This window comes from Ursus americanus, chromosome 3 (genome assembly GCF_024610735.1).
Source record: "Ursus americanus isolate L20-20 chromosome 3, mUrsAme1.1.p, whole genome shotgun sequence".
NCBI classification, from domain to species: Eukaryota; Metazoa; Chordata; class Mammalia; order Carnivora; family Ursidae; genus Ursus; species Ursus americanus.
The window spans coordinates 20369400-20397042 of NC_142129.1; the positions used below are offsets into that span (position 1 = coordinate 20369400).

Genomic DNA, 27643 nt, shown 5'->3' on the forward strand with positions numbered 1-27643 from the left:
AAATATTTTTTTGCAAGAATACTTATTTTGGCCTTATTTGTAATAGTGGAAATGTAGAAGCAATTGGTATATTTTAAAATAGGGAATTAATCAATTCTTAAATTATTGTACAGGCACAAGACAGTAAATTACACAGCCATTAAATCTGCTGTTGCAGAAGAATCATGACCAGGTACATACTCAAAGTGTGTTAGAGAGTACATCGTTCACCAAGCAGAATAGAGTTTCTAATGAATTCTGTAAAAGAAAAACAAGACTGAAAACATGAACACCAGAATGTTGACAGTGGTTATTTCTGGGTGGTTCAAATGGGGTGGGAGGAGGTGTCTGTACGGCAAGTGTTTTTATGCACTTTCTCTTTTCTCTTTATATTGAACATGCACTAATTATGCTATCTGGATGGGAAAACGTGTATTTTTACCAGACTCACCCAGAAATTCTTTCTTTCTAAGAGAGACACAGAACCTAGAGGCCATAAAGTAAAAGAAGTAAAAGTTAAAAAAAAGTCGCTGATCCACAGACATTTTTAAACTTTAGTGTGGCAAAAGACATTATAAACAAAGTTGAAATACAGATGACAAGCTGGGAGAAAATAGTTGCAATGCTTACTAGAAACAAAAGTTAATACTCCTCGTTCAGCAGCTCCTCCAAAAAGACAATTCATTAACAATATAAAGAGACAGCTTCAGACCAGTCAAAGGAAAGGCTATCTAAGGGTTGTTTTTTGTTTTTTGTTTTACAACCACGTGCACATACTTGCAAATATCTGCACCATCACTAGTAATCAGGGAAATAAAAATGACAGCAAAAAAAAAAGGGGGGGGATCTTCTTTCCCTATTGGAAAAATTTTCAAAGGATTGATAATATCTGGTGTTGGCAAAAGAGTGAAATAATCTCACTCAATTGCTTTTGACAGAAGTACAAATCCGTAACGACCCTGTGGGACCATTATTTTCCTCCCCCCATCAAACATCACGCACAGAAACAGTGACCCCGCGAGCTCCCCATGCAAAGCCGTATTCTAATAAATGTGCAGTGCTTGAGGCTATGTGTAGAAGTGGGTTCATTTTGCAGGGTTGTTTGGAGTAGGAGAAAAATCAGGGGAAGTTACATGTCCGTCAGGAGGAGGCTGGGTAAATACATAACGGTACAGCCATGGCATGAAGCGCCACGAGCCGTCGGAAAGCACCAGGAGGGCTGTGCGCGGCCACACGGGGCAAGGCCGCGCTCAGCTGTGCGGTCAAATGACCGGGGTTTGGCACAGGGGCTGGCTATGTTTCACTTTTATTTTAAAAGTCATGTACATGCTTATATAGGTATGTTTGTATACAATTGTACGTGTGTGTGTGTGTATATAACACGTTTACATGTGTGCATTACACCAAACACACACACATATACACGTATATATATACACACACGTGTGTGCGTATGTGCAAATATACATATTTGGGCAAGTTGCCTAACTTTTCTGTGCCTCAGCTTCTTCATTTGTAGAACGGAGATTTTATATATATTATATATATACTATATATTACATATGTTCGCAAGGATCTAGAGAAAGGTCTATGAGGAGATATATATATATATATATGGATATAGATATAGTTATCAAACTTTGAAGAGAGATGAGGAATGAAGACAGGGACACTTATTTTTATTGCCACACTTCTGTGCTTGTTTTCAAGGGGTATGAACAAATTTTGTAATTAAAACAATGAACATTTTTAAAAGGGACGAATGTTCTCTACTCCTCCCCCCCCCCCCAAGCAGGAGTCTCTCCTCCCAGCCAAGCACCCAGCTGGGGCTGGGGGTGAAAACGCTCCAGGGAGGCAGTCCATGCAGTAGGAACCAAGTGCCCCTGGGTAAGGGTCTGAAAACCTCAAGTCTGCTCCAGGGTCCCTGTCCGATGTGCTGCGGGCCCTTGAAAAGGTCACTATCTCTCTGGGCCCTGCCAGCCGCGTTCTCTGAGCTGTTTGGCTAAAACGTTCCCTGCCCTCTGATTCACAACTGAGAGGACGATTCCTGAATGAGGGACTGAGTGTCTGGGGTCAGAACACAGGGATCCTCCCCTGGGCTCCTCCCTTGACAGGGTCTCTCCATGGAGACCCCCGTAGGTTGCATTTCCTCATTTCCCAAGAACCAAAGAGGAGCCTTGCAGGGAAGAATCAGGATGTCTTTCCCCTCCGCCTCCCCTGCCCATCCCTGAGACCCTACTGCAGAGAAGGGGCTGGTGTGGGGCCTAGAGGTCGCATCTGGGAGTCCTGTGACCCTGCTGTGACCGCGGGGATCTGTCCTCTCTTCCCTGCAGGATCGTGTGTGAGATGGGGGAGGCCAAGCCCAGCCAGCACGCAGGCTTCGTGGAGATCTGTGTGGCGGTGTGTCGGCCTGAGTTCATGGCCCGATCCTCCCAACTCTATTACTTCATGGTGAGTCCCGGCCATCGGCGACCTGCCCGGGCACAGGCCACAGACCCCATGACCATGGTCATGGGCCCGGCTAGACCTCTGTGGGCAGACCCCGAGCAGCTCGTGGGAGTCTATCCTGCAGCATGAGAGCACAGCCCTGGAAATCTGAAAGACCGGGTTCAAATCCAAACCCTGCTGTGTCCAGCCCTGACTGCGGGGAAGCTGCCCTGGCTGTTGGGCCCAGCGTCCCCCTCGGGCTGAGTGGCAGTGTGTCTGGGCTGGGAGGGGAGCCCCGACTCTGCCACTTACTCACTAGGTGAGCTTGGGGGCGTGGCTTAACCTCCCAGTGTCTTCATTTCTAAAACGGGGGTGATAAGACTTGCATCTCCCCCACAGTATTGTTGGGACAATCACATAAAGTAGACGCGTCCCTTCTCTCATCTCCTGCATGGTTTCTGTGCCCGCATGGCTACTGTGCCCCGCCCTCTCCAGGCACCCTGGCACGCCGTCATTTCTATCCCATCATCCACATTCAGCCCACCTTCCCAACTCCCCATCACCCCATCCCATGACCTCCTTAACCCCATCCCTATCCCACACCTCCTCTGCACCCCCCACTCCACCCTCCTCCACCATTACCCTTCCCTGCACACCCTTCCCTTCCCTTCCCGTGGCCTGTCTGCAGACGTCACCCCGACTGCCACATTCCCTCCAGCCAGGACCCTCGCTGGCCCTGCAAAGGCAGCCCCTGGTGAGGGGCTCCAGGGGGCAGGGCACTGGGGACCTCTCAATTTTATGATATAGGAGGCACGCGCGTCTCTGCTGCCCTGCACACTGCCCCATTTGCCAAACTGTCTTACCATCCAGTTAACTGCTGGGGCTAATGGCAGCGGGGATGGGGTAGTTTCCTCATGACTCCACCCTGCTTTTGGAAGCTGGGAGCCTGAAGCGATGGACTTTATGCCTGGGCATCAAATGCTCCAGAACACGTCATGGGGAGCCCACTCTTCACCCTCCCTTCCCCCACCCTCCATCCCTCCTCCCCTCTTCTTCCCCTGTCTTCCCCCCTTCTCCCTTCAACTGACAACTATTTATCACCTGGCAGGATCCTTCCCACTAGATTATTTGATAAATATTTGCTTCATTGGTTGAATCATATGATACAATTCGGTGGCCCTGGCTTGTGGGTGTTAGGGGATGACTCAGCTGACTCAGGGGGCCCGCGGTCTAGAAGGAGAGGCAGAGTGGAGGATGGACGTGTGTGCAGACTCGACTGGGGTGGGGGCCCAACTGCGGAGCCATGTGCCTCAGAGGCTTCCTCCCACCGACGCCCTGCTCTCTCTGCTCCCTGCCCTACTCTTGAAAACCTCCCCTCCTTCTACACACGGTTGGTCCACGCTGCACGCACAGGAACTCACGTAGAAGAGCACACATATGTGATGGATTTAACGGGGGTGTAGGCTTACCATCTCTTTAGGATTTGTACCCCACCTTCTTCTCAGAAGATCTGAGGAAGGTTCCAGGTGAAACCCAGCACACTGGCACACCATCTGCGACCCATGAGTACTTCTGTCTTTGGAGAGAGAGCAGGTCTACGGTGTGTTATATAGATGTGTCTATATGTCGATCCAGCCGAGCTGAGATACTGCGGGAGGCAGACGGACAGACCGAGGCAGAGGCAGCGCTCCCCAGGTGTTCGGAGGTGTGGCGTGGCATGCCAAACTTGGGCATGAAATCCGGCTCTGAACGTACCTGACTGCCGTGGGAACAGGGAGGAGGCCCCTGTGTGGCCGAAGCAGGTGGTGGGCTCCCTCCGCCAGTCAACTGCCCCGAGTGGTTGGCACCCTGGAGTCACTTGGCAGTGACAAAATGAATGGTACTGGGGATGGCGGAAGCTTCCTTCGCATGTTAGCTGTCACTGCCACGTCTCACCTCTGTGACTCCTTCCAAGGCCCCTGACCCCTGGCTGTCCGGCCGTCACCTCCATGACCCACACGGGCTGCCAGCTCCCACAAACAATGCGTCCCCCTCACTCGCCCATTTCTGCCAGGGGCTTGTCACCGGGCCACAATTCTGGTGGACTGGGGCTCAGCTTCCCTTAACTCCACAGCCGCCCCTTCACCATGTCCTGGAGTCTTACTTTTCCCATTCTCTTCGCTGCCGCAATGACCTCCTTAAATCCCTGACTTTAAGGTCTGAGCCCACTCTAATCCATCCGGCCCTGCAGAATACTGTTCCCATCATGTGAGTGCCCACCTCAGGAAGGACCTAGGGCGCTGCCGCCTCCAACTGCTGTCTGTGCTCCTCGGTCTGGCCCCCCTGTCTAGCCGATCCTATTTCCCAAGGCTTTGCGTGGCCTGACCTCTCTCCCTTCTCCATCCCCTTCCCCCATTGCCCCAGCCATGTCCTCCTCCTTTGTCCAAGCCCTGCGCATGAGCCACTCCATGCCTTTTCTGAATACACAGCCCACAGCACCCATGGTTCCGTGGCTCACTGGGGTTTCCATGGCGTCTGCCTACACGGCCCTGGGTGTGTGGCATCTTGGAGCCCCTGCGCCTCTGTTCAGACCAGTAAGTCTTTGGAGATGAAGCCCTGGCTGTTTACTCCTTTGTTAGCCCCCATGGTGCTTAGGCAGCTCCAAGCCTCCCTGCATGTTGGAATCTCCTGAGGGCTTTTACACGAAAGGCGCCGGAGTCCCCCTGAGCTAAGTCTCACGCTACAGGTGGGGCACAAAGCTCCCAGGAGATTCTAACTCAGCCCAGGCTGTGGACCACTGGCCTAGGAGAAACAGCGCCAATAGAGATCTGGCTTCAGGCTGAATCCTTAAAACGAGCCTATGTCGTATTCAAAAGCCGCTTCTGCCATCAGGTCAGGCCAGTGTTGCCTGCGTGACTGCCCGCACTGTGAAGCAGGATGTGGTCAGAGGCAGGGTATCAAGGCCAGGCCTCAAGGAAGGAGCTGGGTGGAGAGGCAGGATTCGTACAAGGCAGAATGTGATGTTCCACAGGAATCTGGAGTAGGGGGAAGCTGTCCCTGGCAGGAGGTATGGAAGCGCACCGAAAGCTGGGAACAGAAGAGAGGGAGAGGGAAGGGGGTTCGTGAGAAGAGAAGAGGTGAGAGCACAAAGATAGGTCAGGAAAGATGGGAGTTGTTGCCATAAGGCAAAAATGCATTGGTCCAGTGGGGCCGTGGGACTCAAAGATTTGTGTGGCTTTTTTATTTGAGGGGTACCTCTGAGGAGAGGTACTGGAGAAGACTTTTCGGAGAGGAGACCTCAGTCTCCTCCCCAGTCCCCAGAGTGCATTAAAGGGCCCAGTCACTGCGGCTGCCCCCACCGAGCTCCTAGGGGCCAAGGGGGGGAATGAGGAGAGGTGAGAAAAGACAGAAGGAGCCTCTCTCATGCTCCCCAGCGTCTCAGAGCCGTCCTTGCATTCCTGCCCGGTAGGCAGTTTGCAGGGGGCACACAGAAGCTCCAGACTCCTCTGGAGTCCTGAGACCACTATAGAACCCCTGGGAAGGGGCACGTGGGGCACACTGGAGAGCCCCTTTTCAGGGGTGCCTCTCAGGAGGTGGGGCATGCTGGGGAGCCCCTTCCCAGTGCTGAGGTTAGGTCTGGATCTAACTCAGTTTCCCTCCACAAATCAGGCCAGACGCTGAAGTATGGGTTTATTCACCCAAGACCCAACCACCAAGGCCAAGGAGTCAGAATTCTTGGTCTTGTCCCCAGTTCTGTCCCTAGAGATCTCCATGGAGGGAACCTTTCCCTTCCCTACCTCCATCTGGGAGCCAAGTGAAGAGGTGGCAAATAGTACAGAATTTGATTTCCCTGCAAACCCACCGTGAAATATTTATGAAGCATGACTTGAATAATTAATAGTTTCTCACAACTTTAAAACATGTCTCCATATCATCCTCTCCTCACCCCAGAATAATTCCCCCGCCCATCCCGCCACTGCAGAGCCAACAAGGATTACTCACTCCCATCCCTTCTAGAACCCCACCCACAGGCTGCCAGAGAGCCTCTTCTTTCCATGTTGCTCCCACCCCCATCTATCTGAACTTGCCTGGGTTTTGACTCTTAATCTCTAGGACCACCCTTGCCTTGCACAGACCGCACTCTCTTTCCCTTCCGGACAGTGGGACAAAGGTGCCATTTTGTGGGAGGTGACCCTGAGTTACAGAACCAGAAAACCAGCAGGCAACTTGGGGTAGCTCGTTTTGACCCAGCTCTCTGATTTTATAATCAGAGAGGTCACAGGACTTGTTCTGGGTCACACAGCAAGATCTAGGCAGAGCTGAGAAACCGAGGCTTTTCCCACAGCCTCACCCAGCCCTCATCCAGGTCTCCATTTGGGCAGGAGCAGCTCTGGAATGAAGCATTCCTTAGCTCTGTGGGTGCGGGGGATGCCAAGCTCAGGGTCTGCAGTGGGCAGTGGCGTGGGTGGGCCCTGCGAGGGTGCGGGGCGGACACTGGGTGCCCCCGTCAGCAGGTCACTGGGGTGCCTCCTCTTCTCCTCAGGTGTTAGGGATTGAGGCCTCTCCGTGGGGAGGCGGCCTGCCTGCTGGGAGCCAAGTAGGTTCAACTTTTGGTGCGGAATTCTTTAAGGGGCAGGGGAGGGAGAAATCTTCATTTAAATGCAGATACAGGCTTCTCACCTGGGACTGAGGAAAGTTTTTTCCATTAAAATGCTAATGAAAGAACAAACCGCAACTCCACATCCTCAGCTCACAGGTGCCCCCTCCCCCCATGGCCACGCGCACTCAATCCGCTGACCCTTCTTGGCTTCTCCTGGATTTTCCTGGGGCCTTCAGTACCCATCGCTCTGGCCTCTGGGTGTTCGGGCAGCTCTCTGGAAGAGGCCCGTGGAAGGAGCAGATGACCTTCCCAAAAGCAACTGGAGAGGTGGTAGAGAGCCAGTCTGGAGGCAGATCTCAGACAGACGTGCCACTTTTTAGCTGTGTGGCTTGGGAACTCTGCTTCACGTCTCTGAATCTCTTCTGTAAAATGGGTAACAATACCTACCCTGTAGAAGGGACCGGGCAAAGACATTATAGAGAGATGGATGAAGAGATAACACCTGCCATTTAAACACCAGCACACGGCAGCTGTTACTATTACTTTACTAATAGAGAGGTGTAAACCCTCAGGGTCCAGGTCGTTGCTTACCCACACAAGCCCAGTACAGCTCCGTGGGCTCCCTGGGAGGCCACCGTCGCTGAGCGCCTCCGGGAGCGGGGTGCTGCCTCTTCAGACCCTGTGCTGGTCGTGTCTCAGGCCAGATCCTTTCCTACACAGACGCTGACTCTCTCGGACCTGAAGCCCAGACGGGGGCCCATGTCCGGGGGGACCCAGGTGACCATCACGGGCACCAACCTGAACGCGGGCAGCAACGTGGTGGTGATGTTCGGGAAGCAGCCCTGCCTCTTCCACAGGTAACTCCTCAGAGCAGGCCCCTTGGGGGCTCACAGCCCGGAGGGTGGGGCCTGCAGAGCTGCCGGAGGGCCGCAGACTTCCGGCCTCTTGGAAGTGCTTTCTCCTCCCTGAGAAAGGGGCCCTTCTCTGTGAGGGAGGATTGTATGGGCAAACCTGACTGCAGATGTTTTGGGCTCAGTCCGGAGCCCTGCCAGGCAGCCCTTCCCTAGCTGGGCCATTCCTGCTCTTGCCTGACATTTGGCCTCTGTGCCCCTATACCAGCCGCTGTACAGAACCCTTGGGTTCTGTGCCCTGGGGAATCGAGAGCCCCCACCCCCTGATGCAGAGCCAGTTGGGACTGCTGAGACTGAGACGTGCGAGGGGCCCCCTGCCCCAGCTGGCTGAGGCTGAACCTCCCAAGGGCGGCCGGCTTTCTCTCTCCCGGCTCCACCATCCAGGCTCAGAAGGGCACACCTTGCATAAGCCAGGGACCTGGGGCGTCCAAGGGAGGCAGGAGGCTCATCTGATGCAGGACTCAGAGACGTGGTGGGTGGTGGGGATGTGACGTCCTTCAGGAGAGCTTTTCCCGGGGCAGAACTATGCTGAGGCCTGTGGCAGATCAGAAGTCAGGCCAGGGGTAAAGAAAAAATCATTCTGACGCTTGCTGAAATCGTAAGGAAGTTTACTCAGGACTATTGCAATAGGTGTCAAGACTATCACAGTGGGGAAAGAAAGAAATCAGGCTTGACTCCAAATACGGCAAAGACAGCCGGGGGTTTATGGCCAACCAGCAGAGCGAGTGGTCACTGGTGCGAAATTACTAAGAAGCAGCAGCAAGAATAGGAAGAGTCTTGCTAAACCGACTTAACAGGATTCTTGCGGCAGGCAGCCCCGGGGCGACCAGGTATCAAGGGTGGGGGGACTCTGGCTGACCTCACTTCGCAGGATTCTTGGGCTTGGCAGGCCCAAGACGGGGCCCAAGGATGAGACCTTGTTGAAAAGAGGTCTCAGAGGAACCTGTCTACGGTTCGGTGCCGGAGAGAGTCTATGTCAGTAGTGCCTGGAGCTTTCCATCTGCGGCACCATGGAGGTGAACGGGGAGGCCTGGGAGGGTCCCGGCCCGGACCCCTGTCCCCTTCAACAGCTGGGAGCCCAGCCGCGTGTCTGCCCTCCCACAGGCGCTCTCCATCCTACATCGTCTGCAACACCACGTCCTCAGACGAGGTGCTGGAAATGAAGGTGATGGTGCAAGTGGACAAGGCCAGGATCCACCAGGACCTGTTCTTCCAGTACATGGAGGACCCCACCATCGTGCGCATCGAGCCGGAGTGGAGCATAGTCAGGTAGGCGTGGCCCTGGCCTCGGTTGTCCCTCCTCGACTCTCAAGAGCCAAGGACAGTCTTGGGGCCCAGTTCTGCTTTGAGGACTGATGAACTGGGGCTGGTTCAGAGCACCCCCCAAATCAGACCTTCCTGCCAGGGCGCCCTCCTTCCACTGTGAGTACCTCTGAGCAGGCCCCGGCCCCAGAACCCAGGTGCCAATCAGCAGGAGCCCACGGCCCCTCATCTGAGGATTTGGTGCCCCTGGAGGCCGTGATCCCCTCATAGTGACTGCGGGGGGTGCCAGGCCTGTTCCCAAGTATGGGCGGTAATTCCAGTCCTGGAGGAGAAAGAGTAAGATCAGATTCAGCTTCTCCTTGGTCTGCTCTGGAGCAAAAGTGTGTCCTGACCACCAAGGTCCAAAGCAGATGTCCATCCTCTGGGCTTCCGTAACCTCCTGCCGTCCCTCCGTTATGCTCTGTTGTGACCCCGCGTGGTCTGCTTGCTTCGTCCTTCCCTCTACTGCAAACTCCTCAAGGGTCTTGTTCCCGTTCTTTCCGCCGCTGGCCAGCACAACCATAGAGAGCCCACGTCCTGGGAGGGAGCGGGGTGTGTGCTCTTACAGAACGACCCTCCAGGGCCACCTGTCGCTCAGCCAGTTACAAGCCGACTTGCACCAGCTGCATACCTTTCCAGCCTCCCCTCTTGAGAGATTCACCGGGGGCTTTGGAAACTCCAGGATCCCTGGGGACCCTCCCAGTCCCCTGCTTGGTGGAGCTCTGGAGTGTGGCATCTCACTTCAGGGAGGGAACTGCAGGTGTGCTCTTGTGGTCCCTGGAGGATCCATCGTAATGGGAAGGTGGGGCAGAGAGCATCCCGACAGTGGGGGCCCCTGCTGACCATTGGGAGACTGCTGAATCAGGGACCGAGGGGAATGCAACAGGGCTTGGGGTCAGAAGGAGCGGGCTCAGCCCAGTCGAATGACCTTAAAGGTGACTTCACTTCTCTGGGCCCACGGTTTCTTATCTGTCAGCTCCCTTCTGGGACACTGGAAGGGCTAAGCCAGTTACACAGGCACAGTGCAGCGCCGGGCTCAGCTCTCTCCCGCTGCCCTTGACCCAGGCCTCAGCACCCCCCCCCCCCGGTTGGCTTCAGTTCTAGAGGGCATCTGGTGTCGGGAGGGTAGGGGGAAAGCATGAAGATTTGGTCTCCATGGCTGAAGCAGGGGTCAGGGACAAGTCCAGTCCAGAGAATAGTCTTTTATTTTATTTATTTTTTTTTTTTAAAGATTTTATTTATTTATTTGACAGGATACAGACAGCCAGCGAGAGAGGGAACACAAGCAGGGGGAGTGGGAGAGGAAGAAGCAGGCTCATAGCGGAGGAGCCTGATGTGGGGCTCGATCCCATAACGCCGGGATCACACCCTGAGCCAAACGCAGACGCTTAATCGCTGTGCCACCCAGGCGCCCCCAGAGAATAGTCTTTTAAACTAGGGGTCAGCAAACTCCAACCTGGGGGCCAGATCTGGCCATCTGCCTCCTTTTAGGAATAAAGTTTTATTGGAACACAGCCATGCTCATTCGTATATGTTTTGTCTATAGCTGCTTTCTCACCACAGCAGCAGAGTTGAGTAATTGCAACAGACCATATGGCCTGGGAAACCTAAAATATTTACTCTTTGGCCCTTTCCAGGGAAGTTTGCCACCCCGGCCTTATACCCATGAAAGGCAGCCTTTGTAGTGATGAGATTGGGTTGTCCTCAGACGTTACTCCCAAAGACCCAAACTTTACAAGCTTTAGCCGTGATTTTAAAGGAGATGACAAGGCGCAGAGAGGGGGAAAGGTCTGTAGAAAGCTATTCTGGTATTTGCCCCCAGGGCCCGGTGAATCCAGGAAGTTGGTGCAGCCCTTGGTCTCGTCAAACTCTGCAGCTCTCTGAGGAATCCACAGCCTGGTTTAATTCCATTCACGGAAATGGAGGCGTCGTCCTTCCTGGCACTCAGTAGCCGACCCTGAGTCACGTTCATAGCAAGAGGGAGGTCGGAAGCACATTCAGGGCCTGCCAGCCGCCTCTAGAGTGTTCTCTGCAGTGAGCAGATTCTCTGATGGGGCGTAGCACTGCTTACCACAGCCTGGGCTGCTCACGAACGGGGTGGGGTTCGATTCTTAAACGGGGACTGAATTGGTGATTAAGAAGATTGGGAGATGGCCAGGTAGCAGAATTTCATTCTGGAACACCGCCACGGGCAGAAGAGCCTGTCTGGGTTTTATAGGAATCTTCCTGCGTGCGTGAGTGTGTGTGTGTGTGTGTGTGCACGTGTGTACGTGCCTTTGCGCGTGCGTGTGTGTGGGAGCCGGAGGGCAGGTGGAGGGCAAGAGGAAGCCAGGGAATCATGGCAAGTACAGCGAGGGGCAGAGGCACAGAGCGGCTGACATGAATACGGGTGTCGCGGATTCTTCCCTCGCCAAGCTGACAGCTGTTTCAGATAGTAGGGTTCTTCTTGAAGGTACTCTCTGGATTTGGAGAAACTGATGGCCACTTTCCTTTGAGTATCCCCCAAGGAAGATAGTCCCTGCCTCAGGTCAGCTTCTCAGAGCCCTGCTTACAGCAATGGCATCCAGGTTTTCTTTGGAAAGTGACATGGAGAGGAATCCCCTGCTCTCTCCTCCTCCATACCTGGCTGACACCCAGGAGACAGGAGACCTGAGTCCCAGAACTTTTGCGGTTTGCATTCCTACATGGGGTTCCTGGGTGTTTGGGTGTCTGCCTTCCCCAGATCTCAGCGGACGGAAGCTTCCAGGGTGAAATTGTAGTGATTGCCGTGGGGAGGAGACCGAGCTCAGCCCCTGAAGGGTCTGGTGGGGGACATCCTGGAGCCAGGGCCAGTGTGGAGACCTCCCTGTGACTGGTGAGGGCTGGGGGAGAGACACGGGGGCTGCAGAGACCTCTGACTTGGGTCAGGAGGCTCCGAAGTCTCCACGGGTGTCCACGCTCCAGAGGCGCTCAGTGCAGGACGGCTACAGACATCTGGTCATCGCTGTCGCCCCTTGGCCGCTGAAAGCTTCTTATCATTATTCTGTCAGTTTGCCATCATTGTCCCCGTGAACATGATCATGCCCCCTGGTTATCATTGCCTTTCATGCTGGAGCTCAGCCTGCACGTCATCCTTGTCGTGGTCCTCAAGCGCCATTGCTCTTTCTAGCACTGTGTTGACACGCCTCCTTGTTTTCCTCCCTCCCCACCCGCTCAGTGGCAACACGCCCATTGCCGTGTGGGGGACTCACCTGGACCTCATACAGAATCCCCAGATCCGCGCCAAGCATGGAGGGAAGGAGCACATCAATGTGAGTCCGGGGTTGGCGGGGGCACGGGGCTGCCCACTCCACATGTCACTTTCCCAAAGGGCAGGGGGCGTCCCGAGCAGGGCAGGGCACGTGACAGCCTGGGATGGTGAGATGAGGGAGCAGACAGGAGGGCGTTTTTGTGCCTTGGGGGACAGGCATGGAGGAGCAATCGCTTTGGGGGTTTCCTCTGTCTCTCAGACCCTCGGTGCTGCTCCTTAGCTTAGAGATACCCTCGTTACCGCCGCACCCGCTGTGGGCACACAGCGGAGGCAGCTACCAGCCGCAGTGTTCACTCCTTGAGTGCCCAGGTTCTGTGGCCCTGGCTGCAGAGAGGCGAGGACCCGTCCATACCTGTTCCGTGTCAACCCCGTGCTGCATGCCAGCACGCGGGGAGCCCTGCTGCGTGTGTTGGGGCTGTGTGGGTCCAGACGCTGCACGGTCTTGCCTCTCTGGCCCTCCAGCTCTGTGAGGTTCTGAACGCCACCGAGATGACCTGCCAGGCTCCGGCCCTCGCTCTGGGGCCCGACCACCAGTCCGACCTGACCGAGAGGCCCGAGGAGTTTGGCTTCATCCTGGACAACGTCCAGTCCCTGCTGATCCTCAACAAGACCAACTTCACCTACTATCCCAACCCTGTGTTCGAGGCCTTTGGGCCCTCGGGAATCCTGGAGCTCAAGCCCGGCACTCCCATCATCCTGAAGGTAGAGTGAGGTCGTGGGCAGGAGGTGGGAAGCAAGGAGGCTGCTGTGTGCAACGGGGAGGCTTTTCAAGTCACAGAGAGAGGCCAGAAGTCATGGGCTCCAGCCCGCTATCATCACTGGAGTCCCTAGCCGAGGTTGTCTAATAGTCCAGAGTATGGAAAACACTGTCTCTGAGTTTGGATTGAGAGGCAAGCTCTCTTTAGAGGCCATACAGACCTGATGAGGGCAGCTGGATCCATCCTGGCCATCTGACCCCCAAGCTTCCTTTGTCCCCCGAGTCCAGGACCTGGGAGGTCAAAGGCTCATCCTGCTTCCCCCCATGTAGCCCTTCGCAAAACACAGTATAGGGTTTCTTTGGAGCATGGGTAGCAAATTACTTGTAACTCCAGTGACAGTTTGAATCAACTGGTAGTGATTGACTATAGTTCTATGTTAAGAAGGATTCTGAGGCTGCGTTTGGATCAGCTGAAGAGCGCCTTGATTACTGACTCCCCACTGAGGAAAGGGGAATGGCAGTGTATGCGTCACCAGGTTTTTGGACCTCCTATGGAATGGGGCCTCTCCAGCAGCTCACCAGCAGGACGGGACCTCTGGAGGAGGGGGGACGTGGCAGCCAGCCAGTAGCTATGGTCCTTGTAGTTATGGTTCTGACTCTGGGGTGCGAACCAGGGCTTTCCTGTCCCGCCAGGGCAAGAACCTGATCCCCCCCGTGGCTGGGGGCAACGTGAAGCTGAACTACACTGTGCTGGTGGGAGAGAAGCCGTGCACCGTGACGGTGTCCGACGTGCAGCTGCTCTGCGAGTCCCCCAACCTCATCGGCAGGCACAAAGTGATGGTGAGCCGGCGGGGCCCCGTTCTGGACGGGGCAGGCCTAGGGATGCCGGAGCGCGAGCGGGGCAGGCCTAGGGATGCCGGAGCATGAGCAGACCAGGAGGGGAGTCTGGCTGGTGCTGCAATGAGAGCAAGGCAAAGCAGCTTCAATGATGGGAGCATCGCCTGTCACCAGCAAGAGACCCTTGCCGGAGGGGCCCATGGCTGGCCCGAGGGGGTCCGCCATATCATGCTCTGTGCCGCAGGCATCGGTCCCTACCCCGGGATGAATCTTAGGGGGCCACTGATCAAAGTCACGTCGGACTTCCTTAGGTCCCGGTTGTATGCTGTTTCCTTGTGAAGGTGACAGCACTAGTCCTGAGGACCGTGCAGCTTCCCATCTCCGAGCCGTCCAGACCCCTCGCCCAGCCCCCACCTCCCCCTCTGCTGGCCTTGTCCAGGGACGGCTCTCCTCGCTGGAGCCCTTGCCCCGTCCGGCCCCGCAGCCAGTTCATTGCCAGCCTGGGTGGCTCCCCCCGCCACCCCGTACCAGTCCCAGCTTCCTCTTGCCCGCTGTGCCCCCAGGCCCGCGTCGGTGGCATGGAGTACTCCCCGGGGATGGTGTATGTCGCCCCGGACAGCCCGCTCAGCCTGCCCGCCATCGTCAGCATCGCTGTGGCCGGCGGCCTCCTGGTCATCTTCATCGTCGCCGTCCTCATCGCCTACAAACGCAAGTCCCGCGAAAGCGACCTCACGCTGAAGCGGCTGCAGATGCAAATGGACAACCTGGAGTCGCGCGTGGCGCTCGAGTGCAAAGAAGGTACTGGCGCCCCGAGGCCATGGCCCCGCACCCGAGGCTGAGTGTGCGCCTCACACAGGCAGGCAGGCTGGGCACCAGCGGGCAGGGCTGGAGGCCGGGCGTCTGAGCTCTAACTCCAGCTCCGAGCTGTGTCCAGACCCAGCCCATGTCCCAGCAGACCCCCCCTTCCCAGGCCAGGCAGCCCTCCCCTCCCTCGAGGGGCCCCCCTTCCCGCTCTCCCCAGGTTGGGTGGGGGTCAGACCCCACTAGGGCAGTTTGCAGCCCCCAATCTTGGCCGCAGGGGTTCTGTGCTCTCCCCTCGGGGTGTCTTGACATGAGGCGTCCAGCAACCTTGAGCTCCCTTCCTTAGGCAGACAGTGTGGCCGTAGCGCTGGTTCGAGAATTAGGATGAGGGTTTCCCAGCTTGTATTTTTAAAAATTACCAACACCACCATGATATGACATCAGCAGCACTAAATCTCCAAGAAGGAAATTTAGGAGTCAGACTCTTTTCCCCCCCAGGATATCATTTCGAGAGTCACCCTGGGAGGGTCTGAGTGGGTTCTTTGCTGTAGATTAATTGTCGAGGTCCATCAGGCCTGTACCCGGGGCTCTCCTGTCCGCACCAGGGAAGCCGCGGCTCCCTCTGATGGGGAAGGGGGCCTGTCCCATCCCCTCACTACATCCTTAGCTGTCAACACGGCATCTGCCTTGTGGGACTGTTAATTACTGACTTTTATTATATTTACGCTGCTTAATTTTTTTCTCCGCAATGTACTCTTCCCTCTAATTAGGTGTAGTGATTAGAATCTCTTTTATGTGTGGCAGGCGCGGGGCTTTGAACGTTGGAGGCGCTTAGTGACTTGAAGGAAAGCTGCAGACCGATAAAAAGCCAACCCCCTCCTTCTCCTCCCAGCCAGCTGAGCACCCCAACTGGGAGGGGGCAGAGAGGGGAATGCGAAGCCAGGTTACTCTCAGAACGTTCTGGGGAAGGAGAAATTAGCAGCTAGACAGGGAGTCCAGCCGTAGAGTGTCCGCGGCGGCCCCAGGAGAGGGCCTTGGCTTCTGGCTCGGGAGAGAGCTCTCCTGCACGGCTGGGCACAGAGACAGATGTCAAGCAAACACACGGAGATCTGCCACGAAAGCATTTGTTGGGGAGCCCAGAGCTGGCCCTCGAACACATACACACAGGCCCTAATGCCACGCATAGGACACACATTCCCACATTCCCACAAACACACGTGCTTCTCACTCAGCACATACAGGACTGTTCGTCAGGGCTTTTGCTGACGGTACAGGCCAAAAATCTTACCGACTCCTTTCATACACTCGTGGGCACACACATTGGTGTCAGTTCCACTTGGATGCATGAGTCACTTGCCTTGATAGGGACCCTGTGCGTCAGGGTGACCGGGGGTGCGGGACCAGGGTGGCCCAGGGGAGATCCACGGGAGCCTGTCCAGGGGCCGGGTGGGGTCCCGTTGTTCTGTCAAAGAAGCAGCCCTGCTATCCTCAAGGCCCAGAAACCTGAGATCCGGAGGCCCAGGCTGGCACTGTGGGGTGCAGCGGGGCCCCCATCCACAGTGCCCAGGCCAGAAGTGTTGTGTTCGTGTGATCAACAGAGCCCACAAAATACTTCTTCCCGATTCTGGTGTTTATGGAAATATGAAGAAGGACTGTGTGATCCGTGCCCGCTGGCTGGGCTAATCCCTCCCGGTTGGGGGTGAGCGTCCATGTGTGGCAGGCGTGCGTGTGTGTCAGTACGTGTGTGTGCGCCCAGGGGCAAGGCGGGGCAGGGAAGGATCCGGCGCGGCAGTTCTGACTGCCTCCCAGGGTGGAGGGCGGCCTGGGAAGAGGGCTGTGCTTGGGACCGAGTGTGGTCACAGCTCTGGCACTGTGTCACCACCTGGGCCACAGGCGGGACTTTCTTGGGGGCCAGAGGGAAGGGGGACTTGCGGTTCCATGACCATCGGGAGGCCTGAGCTGCCTCCACGGACAGCCGTGCCCACGTGGAGATCTTAAATCCCCATCGAGTGGTGTCACTGTGAGGAACAAGGACAAAGATATGCCCTGCATATCTACCCGGAAGGAATATGTCAGTGTGACGGAGGCTTCATCTGGCCCCATCGGGTGGTTTCATGGCTCCTGTGAGCTCCCTGGCCCGGAACTGAGGCTGCAGAAAAATTTGTTCTTAACTTTTCAAAGGAAGACCACGATAAAAGCGCAGAATTGGGAAAAGACCCTCCACCACTGGAGGGTCTCCCCTCCCTCCCCCTGTCCCTTGATAGGGTTGCCCTCCCCCCCCCCCCCCGAGCATATTCTGCAAACCCAAACCCTTCATCTTCGGACGGGGAGGCCCTTCAGGTCCCAGCAGCAGGACAGATCTGTGGACAGCCCACCCGCGGCCATGCTTTGGAAGGGATCTGGTCCAAGCCCCGCTCCCTCGCGCTACATCCTGCTCCCCTTCCTATGTCCTTCAGCCCAGCTACGTAAAACATCCAGCGTTGTTCCTGCACACCCACAGCCCGCTGACCATGTCTCCCGGGGGCCTGGGTGAGGGTTCCGAGCATTCAGACTCAGGGTCCACCCCCGCCGGCATTCTCACGGGCTTCCCTTTGTGCCAGCTTTTGCCGAGCTGCAGACGGACATCCACGAGCTGACCAGTGACCTGGACGGAGCTGGGATCCCCTTCCTGGACTACAGAACCTACACCATGCGGGTGCTGTTCCCCGGAATCGAAGACCACCCGGTGCTCCGGGACCTCGAGGTGAGAAGCAGGACCCGTGACCGAGCCTTGCCCCGTGAAGGCGCTAGTGTGGAGAAGGGTGTCGGTGACCTTCTGGTGCAGACACCTCGTGGGGAGGTGAGAACGCTGAGGCCAGGGAAGGGGTGCGACTGGCCCGAGCTCCCCCTCTTGTTGGCGCCCACCTGCTGGTCCCTCTACAGGAAATGGGGCCAAGCCAGGGAGGTTCTGAGCAGAGATGGGAGCAGATTTGCGTCCTACGGGTCCTGGACCCCTTGAGAATTGAATGGAAGTTGACGAAAAAAACTGTACCTACACAGAAAAAACCAGGCAGCGTCGCGAGTGCCTGGGCCCCCTGTTTAGGAAACCACGATATGAGGGATTTCTCATAGTCGGTGCCCAATAAGCGTATGTGGGACAGATAAGGGGTGCGCCGGGAAGGGAGGTGGGAGCGCGCACGATAAGGACACCACTGTCTTCTGTAGCAGCAGGACCTCATCTTTTGAACGTTTTATCCCACTTACTGTCTAGCGTGGTACCTGGCTTATGCGTATATTCATATTACGCATTGTTCCAAAAGGGATTTGGGATGACTCATAAAGATAAATACCAAAGAAAAGTGAAAAATACAAATGAGGAAACCGGGGCAAAATAATAATCGTAAGGAATAATCGCTATTAGTTAACGGCTCTCTAATCTCCAGGTCCAGTTTTAAGGACTGCCCGTGTATGTGTGGGTTTAATATCTCACAAGCCGGCTGAAGACCGGGGGGCTTATCTGAGAGGCAACAAAGCCCAGGGCTCTGGGGCCACCTGCTGGGAGGGGGCGGGGCCAGGATATGAGTCCCGCAGTTGGACTTCAGGGTCTGTGCTCCCCACGACAAGACTCTGCCCGTCGCTGTCCGTGCCTTGCGGCTCTGGATACTTATTAGGCTGGAACAAAAATCTCCAGCCAAAGCAACAACAGAGAATAAGACTAATTCCAAGATTTATAGCGTCCAGAACATCACAACAGACCCATCGCTCAGCGGTCGCACTGGTTTGCAGCTGACCCCTGTGGGAATGGCTGCGTGGGCTGTCCAAGGGGACGTGGCGGCCGTGCCCCTCTGCAGGCAGCAGAGCAAGGCCCCAGGGACTTCGGGGCCCACGTGCGTTTCTCCGTAATTGTTGAATATGGTGTGTGCCTGTGTGTGTGTGTGCGTGCACGTGGGCGTGCTTCTCTAATGAGGTCACGGGCCCTTCTGTCTGGAGAAGGGTCCCCGGGGCTCCTCAGTGGATAGATACGCAGAGGCACTTCCCGAGGCCGTCGATGGTGGGCTCTGTGTCCTCACTGAGAACACGCCTTTCCGTCTGTCTGTCCATCTGCTTGTGTGTGTACATGTCTAACGCATACGCCTGTGTCATATATACAAATGAAAACACCATCTATACCTGATATCCTAGCCATTCTCTTGGTCTCACTCTTCTTGCCTGTGCCCTCTCTCCTCCTCATTCATTTTTCTCTTCCATTTATCTTTTTACAGCCTCATTTACACTTTCTTCGAAATCCCAGGGTGTTTAGTCCACTGAAGACTATGGCCTTTCCCTATGCACTTGCATCTCCAGAAGAGTCTCAGACTCTTAAGCCTGGCGTGGCACACACACCCAAGGACAGTACGCTCCCAAGGACTGCCCAGCGTGGTGGCAGGAGAGTTATAGGGCTCATTCTTCCACAGGATCTCATGGGCAGTTGTGCAGGTTGAACACTGCAGTGCTCCAGATGGCATCGTTCATAGATGACGCCTCTTGGAGTTGCTCAGTGCACAACCTGCCTCACTGTCTACAGCAGCCCTGTACACTGAGGACCAGAGTACAGATGATTCCTTCTCATTGCCTCCTATAAACCTTACCGAGTCCTTTGCTGAAAACTGGTGGAGTCCCTACCCAGCTGTACTTCTTCAGGCTTCCCTCTAAGGTCAGTTTCCTGCGAGAAGCGAGACAAGGCTGCTGCCCTACTCCTAGCCTTGTTCTTCAGGGAGGCACACAGTCAGGAACCCAGCTCAGCAAACCAGACTCAACAAACAGAAACCCCCAACACCCTCTCCCCTGCCCTCAGAGCCTTGCATAGAGCCAGCTCCCTGCTTCATTGCATGGCTCTGGTCCTGTCTGCCTAGCTCCCTGACACGAGACACCCCCAAACAGAGGCTTCTGGGGAAAAGACTCCACTGTCTGCCAAGAAACTTCAAGAGCTCTGGTTCAGCACCATCTTAGAGACCCATAATGTCTCGACTTCACCATGACACCACCTACCCCATGGCTGGACACACATGAGGGCACACATGAGGGCACCCCCATCCACCAGGAGTCACTGACTCCCCTCGTCTGTCTGCCCGTCACAGGGAGGGCCGCAGAAGGTCTCTGAGAATCAGGGCTGCTGGGCTGTAGTCACATGAGCAGCCTGTATGACTGACCTCCGAGTCGTGCAGTGCACAACCACGGGTTGTGGGTGGATACCCTGCCCCTGCCCCAGACCCCTCCTATGGCCCCCATTACAAATTACATCCGAATCTGGCATGTTAACGTTTTCCCGCAAACCCGAGTCTCCTCTTCTTCCTTGCCTTCATCACAAGGGGAGACTTCTAGTTTCCAGCCCCCTGCTCATGAGGGAGTTTGCAGCCCCCTTCCCAAAATTCCCTGAGTCGGAGCCCACAGGATGGCCAGTTGTCAGGCACAGGCTCCGAATTAAACAGGTCACACAGCTTTTCTTGTTCCAAATTGTGGTAAAATATGCCTCACAGAAAATGGACGATTTCAGTGGTTTTTACATGTACAGCCCAGAGGCCGTAAGTACATCCATGTCATTGTGGGACCATCCCCTCCATCCGTCTCCAGAGGTTTTCATCTTCCCCCGATGAAACTCTGTCCCCGTTAAACACTAACCCCCCATCCCCTCCCCCAGAAACCACCACTCGACCTTCTGTCTCTGTGAACGTGACAACTCAGGGCCCCTCATGTCAGTGGGATCATACGGTGTTTCTCCTTTTGTGACTGGTTTATTTCACTTAGCAAAGTGTTTTCAAGGTTCACCCCTATTGTAGCCTGTGACTGAATTTCTTCTCTTCTGACGCCTGAGTGATAGTCCGCCGTATGTATGCACCACGATTTATCTGTCCATCTGTCAGCGGCCACTCGGGCTGCTTCCGTCTCTGGGCTACTGTGGGTGCGCTGCTAAGAACATGGGTGTACATGTGTCTGTTTGAGCTCCTGCTCCCCGTCCTGTGGGTATATACCCAGAACATACGGCTTTTCATTTCCGTGAAACTTGCTCGTTAATTGATAGAAATCCGCTTTTACAATCCCACACTGGCCCGGGGCTCAATGCGATCCAGCATCCTATGCAAGATCCAGGGATCTTGCCTGGATTGCCCTTTTCGATTTGTTTCCAGCCCCATCTTACCACTGGAATAGTTTTTCCCCGTCGGCTTCCTGAGTATGAAAATATTCCCGGGGAAGCCATTGACTAATCGAAAGCAATGTTTCCCGACCTTTTCAACCATGAGTCTAGCTGCCCACTGTCTGGGCCTCAGCCGTAGATGTGTGAGAAGAAGGAGGTGTTCTCTGGCTTTAGTCTGTCCTGACATAGGTCACACTCTCCCCTCCTTTGTGACCATCTGGTGAAGGCTGGGCGTGTGGGTAAGGGGCTGTCTAGGCACTGGACACACACCGATTCTTTAAAAACAAGGAACAAACAGTAACCACACACCCCATTCTCAACCTATCCATGTCTCCTAAACTCTAACCTGTTGGGTTACAACTAAAATTTACTATCCAGTTTTATACTCACAGGCTTCAACTAAATTATCGCACCATCTGGTGAGTAAAGAGAGTCTTGTTTTGGAGTGGCATTTGCTGAGAGAGGTGGGGGGTGGCAAGTTACAAAGGGGATTGTTCCGGATACTCTTTAACCAAGATACTTCACTTCCATCTCCCCCTTCATAAAACGGGGAGAAAATTCCTACCTTTGGCACCCCCAGACCCCAGGCCAGGCATTCGATGTCTTGGAAACTCCTGGGCGCAAGGGATCGGTGCAAAGCAGCCAGTGGAGTGGGCGAGGCAGGTAATAAAACTGCTGTTAAGTGCGCACCGTGCGTGCCAAGCACTTTACGTACATTATCTCATTTAGTGCTCGTAAAACATTATGATGGGGGCACTCATGTTCACGTTTTACAGACCAGGCAGTCGAGCCCAGAGGTGACAGAGCTTTTCTCCATGTCGGAGTCAGTTAGTCTCTCTGATTCCGAAACCTGGGCTCCCAGCCCGCATGCCCTGGCGCCATAGCTGGCTTTGCTGCACCTTCCTTCCCAGGGCCCCAGGCCTTGGCACCCAGAAGACGTGCGCAGCCAAGCCAAGAAGTTCAGAGCACGTCCTGTCACCAAACGTGCCATCTGGCCAGCCCTATGTCCTCTTCCTCCTCTCCAGGGGCCCCAGTGCCAAACCTGGCCGGGGCTCCCCTGCTCTCGGTGGCCAGCCTGAACCTCCAGGAGGCCCTGCATGGGGGACTCAGAGCTGGCTCTGAGTCACCTCCTAGGCCCAGGGGTAGGACTAGATGTGGTGAAGGATCGGGAGGATGGATGGGGACTCAGGAGCCAAACAAGCTTGGGCTTGGAAATCCAGCACCTTCCTGTACCAGCTGGCTGGCCCTGGGACTACCACAGTAGCTTCTGTGAGAGGTGGTTAAGGGGGCACACTCGCTCTTGCAAGGTCCTTAGCAGGCTTAGATGGAGTGATGAGTACGGTGTACAGCACCGTGCACTGCCCATGGTGGGTGCTGGGGAAGCGGCATTATCTATCACCAGTAGGACAAGTTGTGGAGATGTTGCTCTGGGGGACTGAAGGACAGAGGAGGTAAAATGTGTACACGTGTGTCAGGGGTGGTCCCAGAGCTGGGAGGAAGGTCAGCAGGACACACAGGTGGCTGGGTAGACTGAGGCTGGGCTGACAGCAGGATGAGGCTGCCTCCTACCCTTGTCCTTCCCTTGCCAGCCCCTATGGCGTGGGGAACGGGGCGGGGGGGCAGGCAGGATGCAAGCTGAGATTGGGCCCATCGTAGGGGACGAGGAGTTTGCCAGGGCTGACCGTGCAGAGAGCCAGGACATGCAGCTGGGCCCTGGCTCCGGCCAGTTCCCGTCTCTCTCTGGACGCTGATGCTCCAAGGGCAGGCCCGGGTCCGACTGTCTTGAGGCTGGGGCCTTGCCCTGAGTCTGGAACACAGGGGAGCTCAGTGAGTGAGTGGCATGAACATTCCAGTTCTGCTTCTGCCCTCTCCTTGGACCTGGGCAAACAGAGATTCTCTGGCCACCCATCCTCCCCAGATTCAAGCTTCTGGGGTCAAGTGGGATGAAACTGTTGTCATTCGGTAAACGCGAGTGTGTGTCAGGCTTCTCACATGCCATCTCCTTCAGAGCTCACACCAGCCCCCCGAAATGGCAGGACACGGTGCCCACCGCCGGGTGCATGGCCTGGCCCTGACTCTTCTCCGTCTTGGGATCGTGGGGAAGTCCCTCACTGTCGTGAGGCCCTGGGATAATAATGGTACCTACCTCAAACCCTATTGTGTGGCATAAATGGGTCCATTTCTCTAAAGCGTGTAGGACAGAGTAAGATCTACACACACATCGGCTGCGATACCTTCATTTCGCCGTCAAAGGAATGGAGTCTTCTCAGAGTCCCCAAACTAGTATATGGCTGTGACACTTAACCCAAGCTCGACTGCTGCACACGTCACGCTCCTTCCCAAAGACCCCCGCGGGGGAGACACAGCCCTCGACGGGGCCCCTCCTTTGGAGGCCCCCCCACACCCCACTCCACGAAGGGTGCCCTGCTCTGTTCTCAGAGGGCTCCAGCTTGAGGCCAGAGCTATGCTTTCCTTGTTAAGCACCCTTTTTGTTTTAAAGGAAGATTACACACAGAGCAACGCACACGTTGGCAGAGCACAGAGCATTTTCCCTGAGTGAACACAGCCATCCAGCCAGCACACAGAGCAGGAAGCTAATGCTACCAGCCCTCCACAAAAGTCCCCGAGTGCCTCCTTCCAGTCCCAGCCACCCCCCAGGATCACCATTTTCCTGCCATCATTGATGGTTTTTAAAATCTTTATTTAAAGGGTGTTACACAAATCGCCCTCTTCTTTCTGACTTTTTTCATTCGATGTCTGCAAGAGGCATCCCTGCTACTCTGAGTGGCAGAAAGCCCTTCATTCCCGCGGCTGTGTGGCTTCCTGCTGGGCGAATATGCTGCAGTTCCTGGAGCCACTCACGGAGCCGGGCACTGGCTGTTTGCAGTCTGGGGCCGCGAGGCACAGGGCCACTGCGCCCCCCTTGTGCATCTCAGAGATGCATCCTCCGTGCCTCACTCGGTCGCCGTCAAGCGGGTGCCGAGCGGCGGTGCCCCTTGCAGGCGCCTCCCGATAAACAGAAGATGCAGGCGGGAGGATAAAGCCTTCTTCCTCCCCTTTCCCTGGGTCTCAGAGGAGTCTCTGAGCAAACACCTGACGCTGGAGTCCATCAGGGAGCACCTGAGAGACTGTTGGGCTTAATCTTCCCCTTTCCTTGGGTAAATCACCTTGGTCCCCAGAGAAGTTACAGACTTGCCTGAGGTCACACAGGGTGGTGGTGACAGAGCCTGCATGGACCCCGCAAGTCCCGGCTCTGAGGTCACTGGTCTGTTAATGGGATCCACGTGGCCGGAGAAGGGTCTGCATCAGGTCAGCTGGAGGCTCAGGTGTGGCGATCCCTCACCCCTGGGGTCACCCGCAGCAGCCCCCGCCTCCTGCAGGCCCCCGGGGGGCTGTCCGTGGCGCCCCTCGGCTGTGGTGTGGGCCCCTCACCAGCTCTGCATCACCGTCAGGGAAGAGCTCAGGCTCCCGAGCAGATGCGGCTCCCCCACTGCCCTAAGGTGCTGCTCTCCCTGCGCCTCCCCGATTCAGCTCCAAGCCAGAGGCAGGGAGCCGCCGCGTGGCTTAAGTGAATAGCCCGATGCCCGGCACCAGATGAGGGCTTGATGCCACTGGCCCAGTGGGCGGCGGCCCGAGTGGCAGCAGGGGCTGGGGCAGCGGGGTCCGCGGCGCGCACTGCCCACCCCGTGGGGCGGACCCCAGGCCCGGCTGGCAGTCAGGACTCCCCGGGGGCTCCCCCGCAGGTTCCGGGCTACCGGCAGGAGCGCGTGGAGAAGGGCCTGAAGCTCTTTGCCCAGCTCATCAACAACAAGGTGTTCCTGCTGTCCTTCATCCGCACGCTGGAGTCTCAGCGCAGCTTCTCGATGCGTGACCGCGGCAATGTGGCCTCACTCATCATGACCGTGCTGCAGAGCAAGCTGGAGTACGCCACCGATGTGCTGAAGCAGCTGCTGGCCGACCTCATCGACAAGAACCTGGAGAGCAAGAACCACCCCAAGCTGCTGCTCAGGAGGTGAGGGCCGGGCCCGAGGGGCGGGCAGGGGGCGCAGGTCAGAGAGAGAGCCCCCGCGGCCTGGGTCTTGTGCCTTCCGGGGAGACGGACGCAGAGCTCCCAGAAGGAGCAGCCAAGTCCCCCGAGGTTAGGCACTGACCTAAGTGCGCCCAATGCCCTCTTGGAAAAGCCTGTCCACCACGGCCCACCTGCTCACCCTGCTGTCTCTCTCTGGCCCCTACATCTGCTCTGCCTTCTTCTTGCTCTGTCCTTACGCTCCCCTGATGGTGACCCTTTCTCCTGGAATTCTTCTCTCGTGGGCTCTTCTGAGGTCATTTTTCCATCCCTTGCCCTTACCGAAACCAGAGCATGAGTTAGGAGAGATACCCCAGGGCCTCCTGTCTGGGGACCTGCCTCAGCATCTCCGGATGGGAAACTAGCTCCTGGCAGCTCTCCCTGCTGTCCGGGACCAGCAGCACAGCATCACCTGGGAGCATCTCAGGTCCCAGCCCACTCCCACTCGTGGCCCCTTGCCTGACGCACCTGCTGGCCACACGTGACCATCGAGCCATGGCTTGGGCTTTATAGGACACAGAGACTCCCTGCCCCCATCCGTGCTGCCATTCCCATCTGCCTCCTCCTTGAAGGCCAGTGCTCATCGAGGCTGTTAGTGCAATGTCTTTAGCCTTCGTGCGGACAAAGCTGGAAAACTCTCACGTCCGGCCATCACGCCCCAGTACCGTCTGCCTCCGCCTGTCCTCTGCCTTCCGTCCGCGATGTCTGGGTCCGAGGCAGGGCCTCCTGCTTGGGCCAGTGGCTGGATTTGGCTTTCAGAAGTGTTTACCTCAGGCTTTTCCCCAGTGCAGTGGGCATTCGCCCGCACAGCTGCAAAAGGTTGCTACATATCGGAGCAATCATCCAGCTTTGGAAACAGCAAGGTAGATCATTTTGATTTTTGTTTTCCTTCCACCACGCAGCCACCCACCGGCATAATTCTAGGGTTGCCGCTGCCTGCCAGAGCTCCCACCGACAATTTCCCGGCGCGGCCTCGCTCTGGATCTGTGCGTCTCCGCCTCTTGTTTTCCACCCGCTCGCTCCCAGATGCTCTCTCTGCTTCTGCCCTCCTCCATCTCCCTTTCTTCCTCTTGCCCCCGGCTGTCCCCATCACTTCGACAGCCTTCCTTCTCATCTCCTCCTCGTTTGCTGGCAGCTGCCCAGCTGCCACGGGACCGTGGCTATTCGCGGCTTCCACCAACTGCAACTTTCGAGCCTATCCACACATACCTGGATGGACCGACTGCTCTCTGGAGCTAGCCCCACACTTAGCGCAAGTTTGAGCCCCGTTTTTCTCTACATGGATGCAACCTGCAGGGTCTTTTGGCCCTAACCCTGCTGCAGTGGCTTCCCTTCCAAGGTAAAAGGATAAGCGGACTTGGGTAGCAGCACAAAGGATGCAAGTTAGACTCAAGAAGGCACTTTCTATCATTGCAATGACACACTAGCAGGACTCCAGGAGGACTTCCAATGGACTCTGAAATAGGATCCTTTGGACATCGCTTAGGATGAGCGGTATGCAGCTTTAGTCCATGTCTGCTCTGGGAGTCTTTCGCTTTAGGTGATGGGGTCAGTCTGATCTATCTGGCTTTTGTCACCTGACCCACGTCTCCTGCTACCTTCCTTTCTATCCCCTGCCAAATTAGTATCTCCCCAGGTTTTTCAGATTTCTTTTTTCACCCACCCACAGGAACTAGAAAGTTCCCTAAAGCTGTCCCGTCCAGTTACACGTGCCCATTCAGATGTAAACCACGAAAGGCAAAGAACATGTAAAATTCAGCTCCTCAGACACACCAGCCGCATTGCGAGTGCTCCATGGGCACCTTGGCAGGTGGCTGTCCCAGTGGACAGCACAGAGAGATGTCATCGTCACTGCAGAGGGTGCCGCTGGACAGAGCTGCCCCCGCACATTCCCACTGCACAGCCACCGGGAGCCTGACACCAGAGTGTCGTCTCCTGGCCTCGTAGCAAAGCTCATCTCGTCCCTCTGGGGTGTCTAGGAGTCCCTGAAATTCAAGTATTCTTTAGGATCTCAGGATTTGGCCCGGAGGCCGGAGGCCATAAGCAGCAAGATCAGTGCGGAGTCCTCGCCTGCCTCCCTAGTCCTCGGGCTCTGACCTGCTGCTCTGTCTTTGTCTTGCTCTAACAGGACTGAGTCAGTGGCTGAGAAGATGTTGACCAACTGGTTCACTTTCCTGCTCTACAAGTTCCTCAAGGTACGATTGGATGGGGGGTATCTCTGGCCCTGCCTGTTACCACCACCCCCCCAGCTTCCCTGCACCCCCGAAACCCACATTGCCCGGGCCTGACTCTTAGAACCACACCAAGAAATGCAGTCGCCCCTCGTCACTGTCAAGTATCACTGAGGGGGCAAACTCCTGACAGTCTCGGGAGACAGAGCCTGCCCCCCACCCCCGCCCCGTCAGTCCTGGCGTGAGAGACAATCCCCTGTCCCACAGGCCAGGGGAAAACCAGCCCATTAGAGGACCCCGTGTGAGCCCTAAAGCCAAAGTCCGCTTGTAAGCTCAACACAATTCACTCCTTAGTTCCCCACTCTCCGTCTTCCTCCCCTCCTGCCTCTCCCAGCCCCCCACTCCCCAAGGCTGAGAAGGGTCCTGGGCAGGT

General features: G+C 56.1%; 1 protein-coding gene across 2 annotated transcripts in view; it reads left to right on the forward strand.

Moving 5' to 3' along the window:
- Positions 1-27643, forward strand: part of PLXNA4 (plexin A4) — a 590507-nt gene that overhangs the window by 524842 nt on the left and 38022 nt on the right. For both annotated transcript variants that reach the window (XM_087860822.1, XM_045792629.2), the window contains 10 exons: positions 2313-2430; positions 7706-7842; positions 9001-9165; positions 12395-12488; positions 12950-13189; positions 13878-14024; positions 14585-14819; positions 17423-17565; positions 24717-24985; positions 27168-27234. In XM_087860822.1, coding sequence (XP_087716948.1) covers positions 2313-2430; positions 7706-7842; positions 9001-9165; positions 12395-12488; positions 12950-13189; positions 13878-14024; positions 14585-14819; positions 17423-17565; positions 24717-24985; positions 27168-27234 — 1615 coding nt within the window. The remainder of the gene's footprint in view (positions 1-2312; positions 2431-7705; positions 7843-9000; positions 9166-12394; positions 12489-12949; positions 13190-13877; positions 14025-14584; positions 14820-17422; positions 17566-24716; positions 24986-27167; positions 27235-27643) is intronic.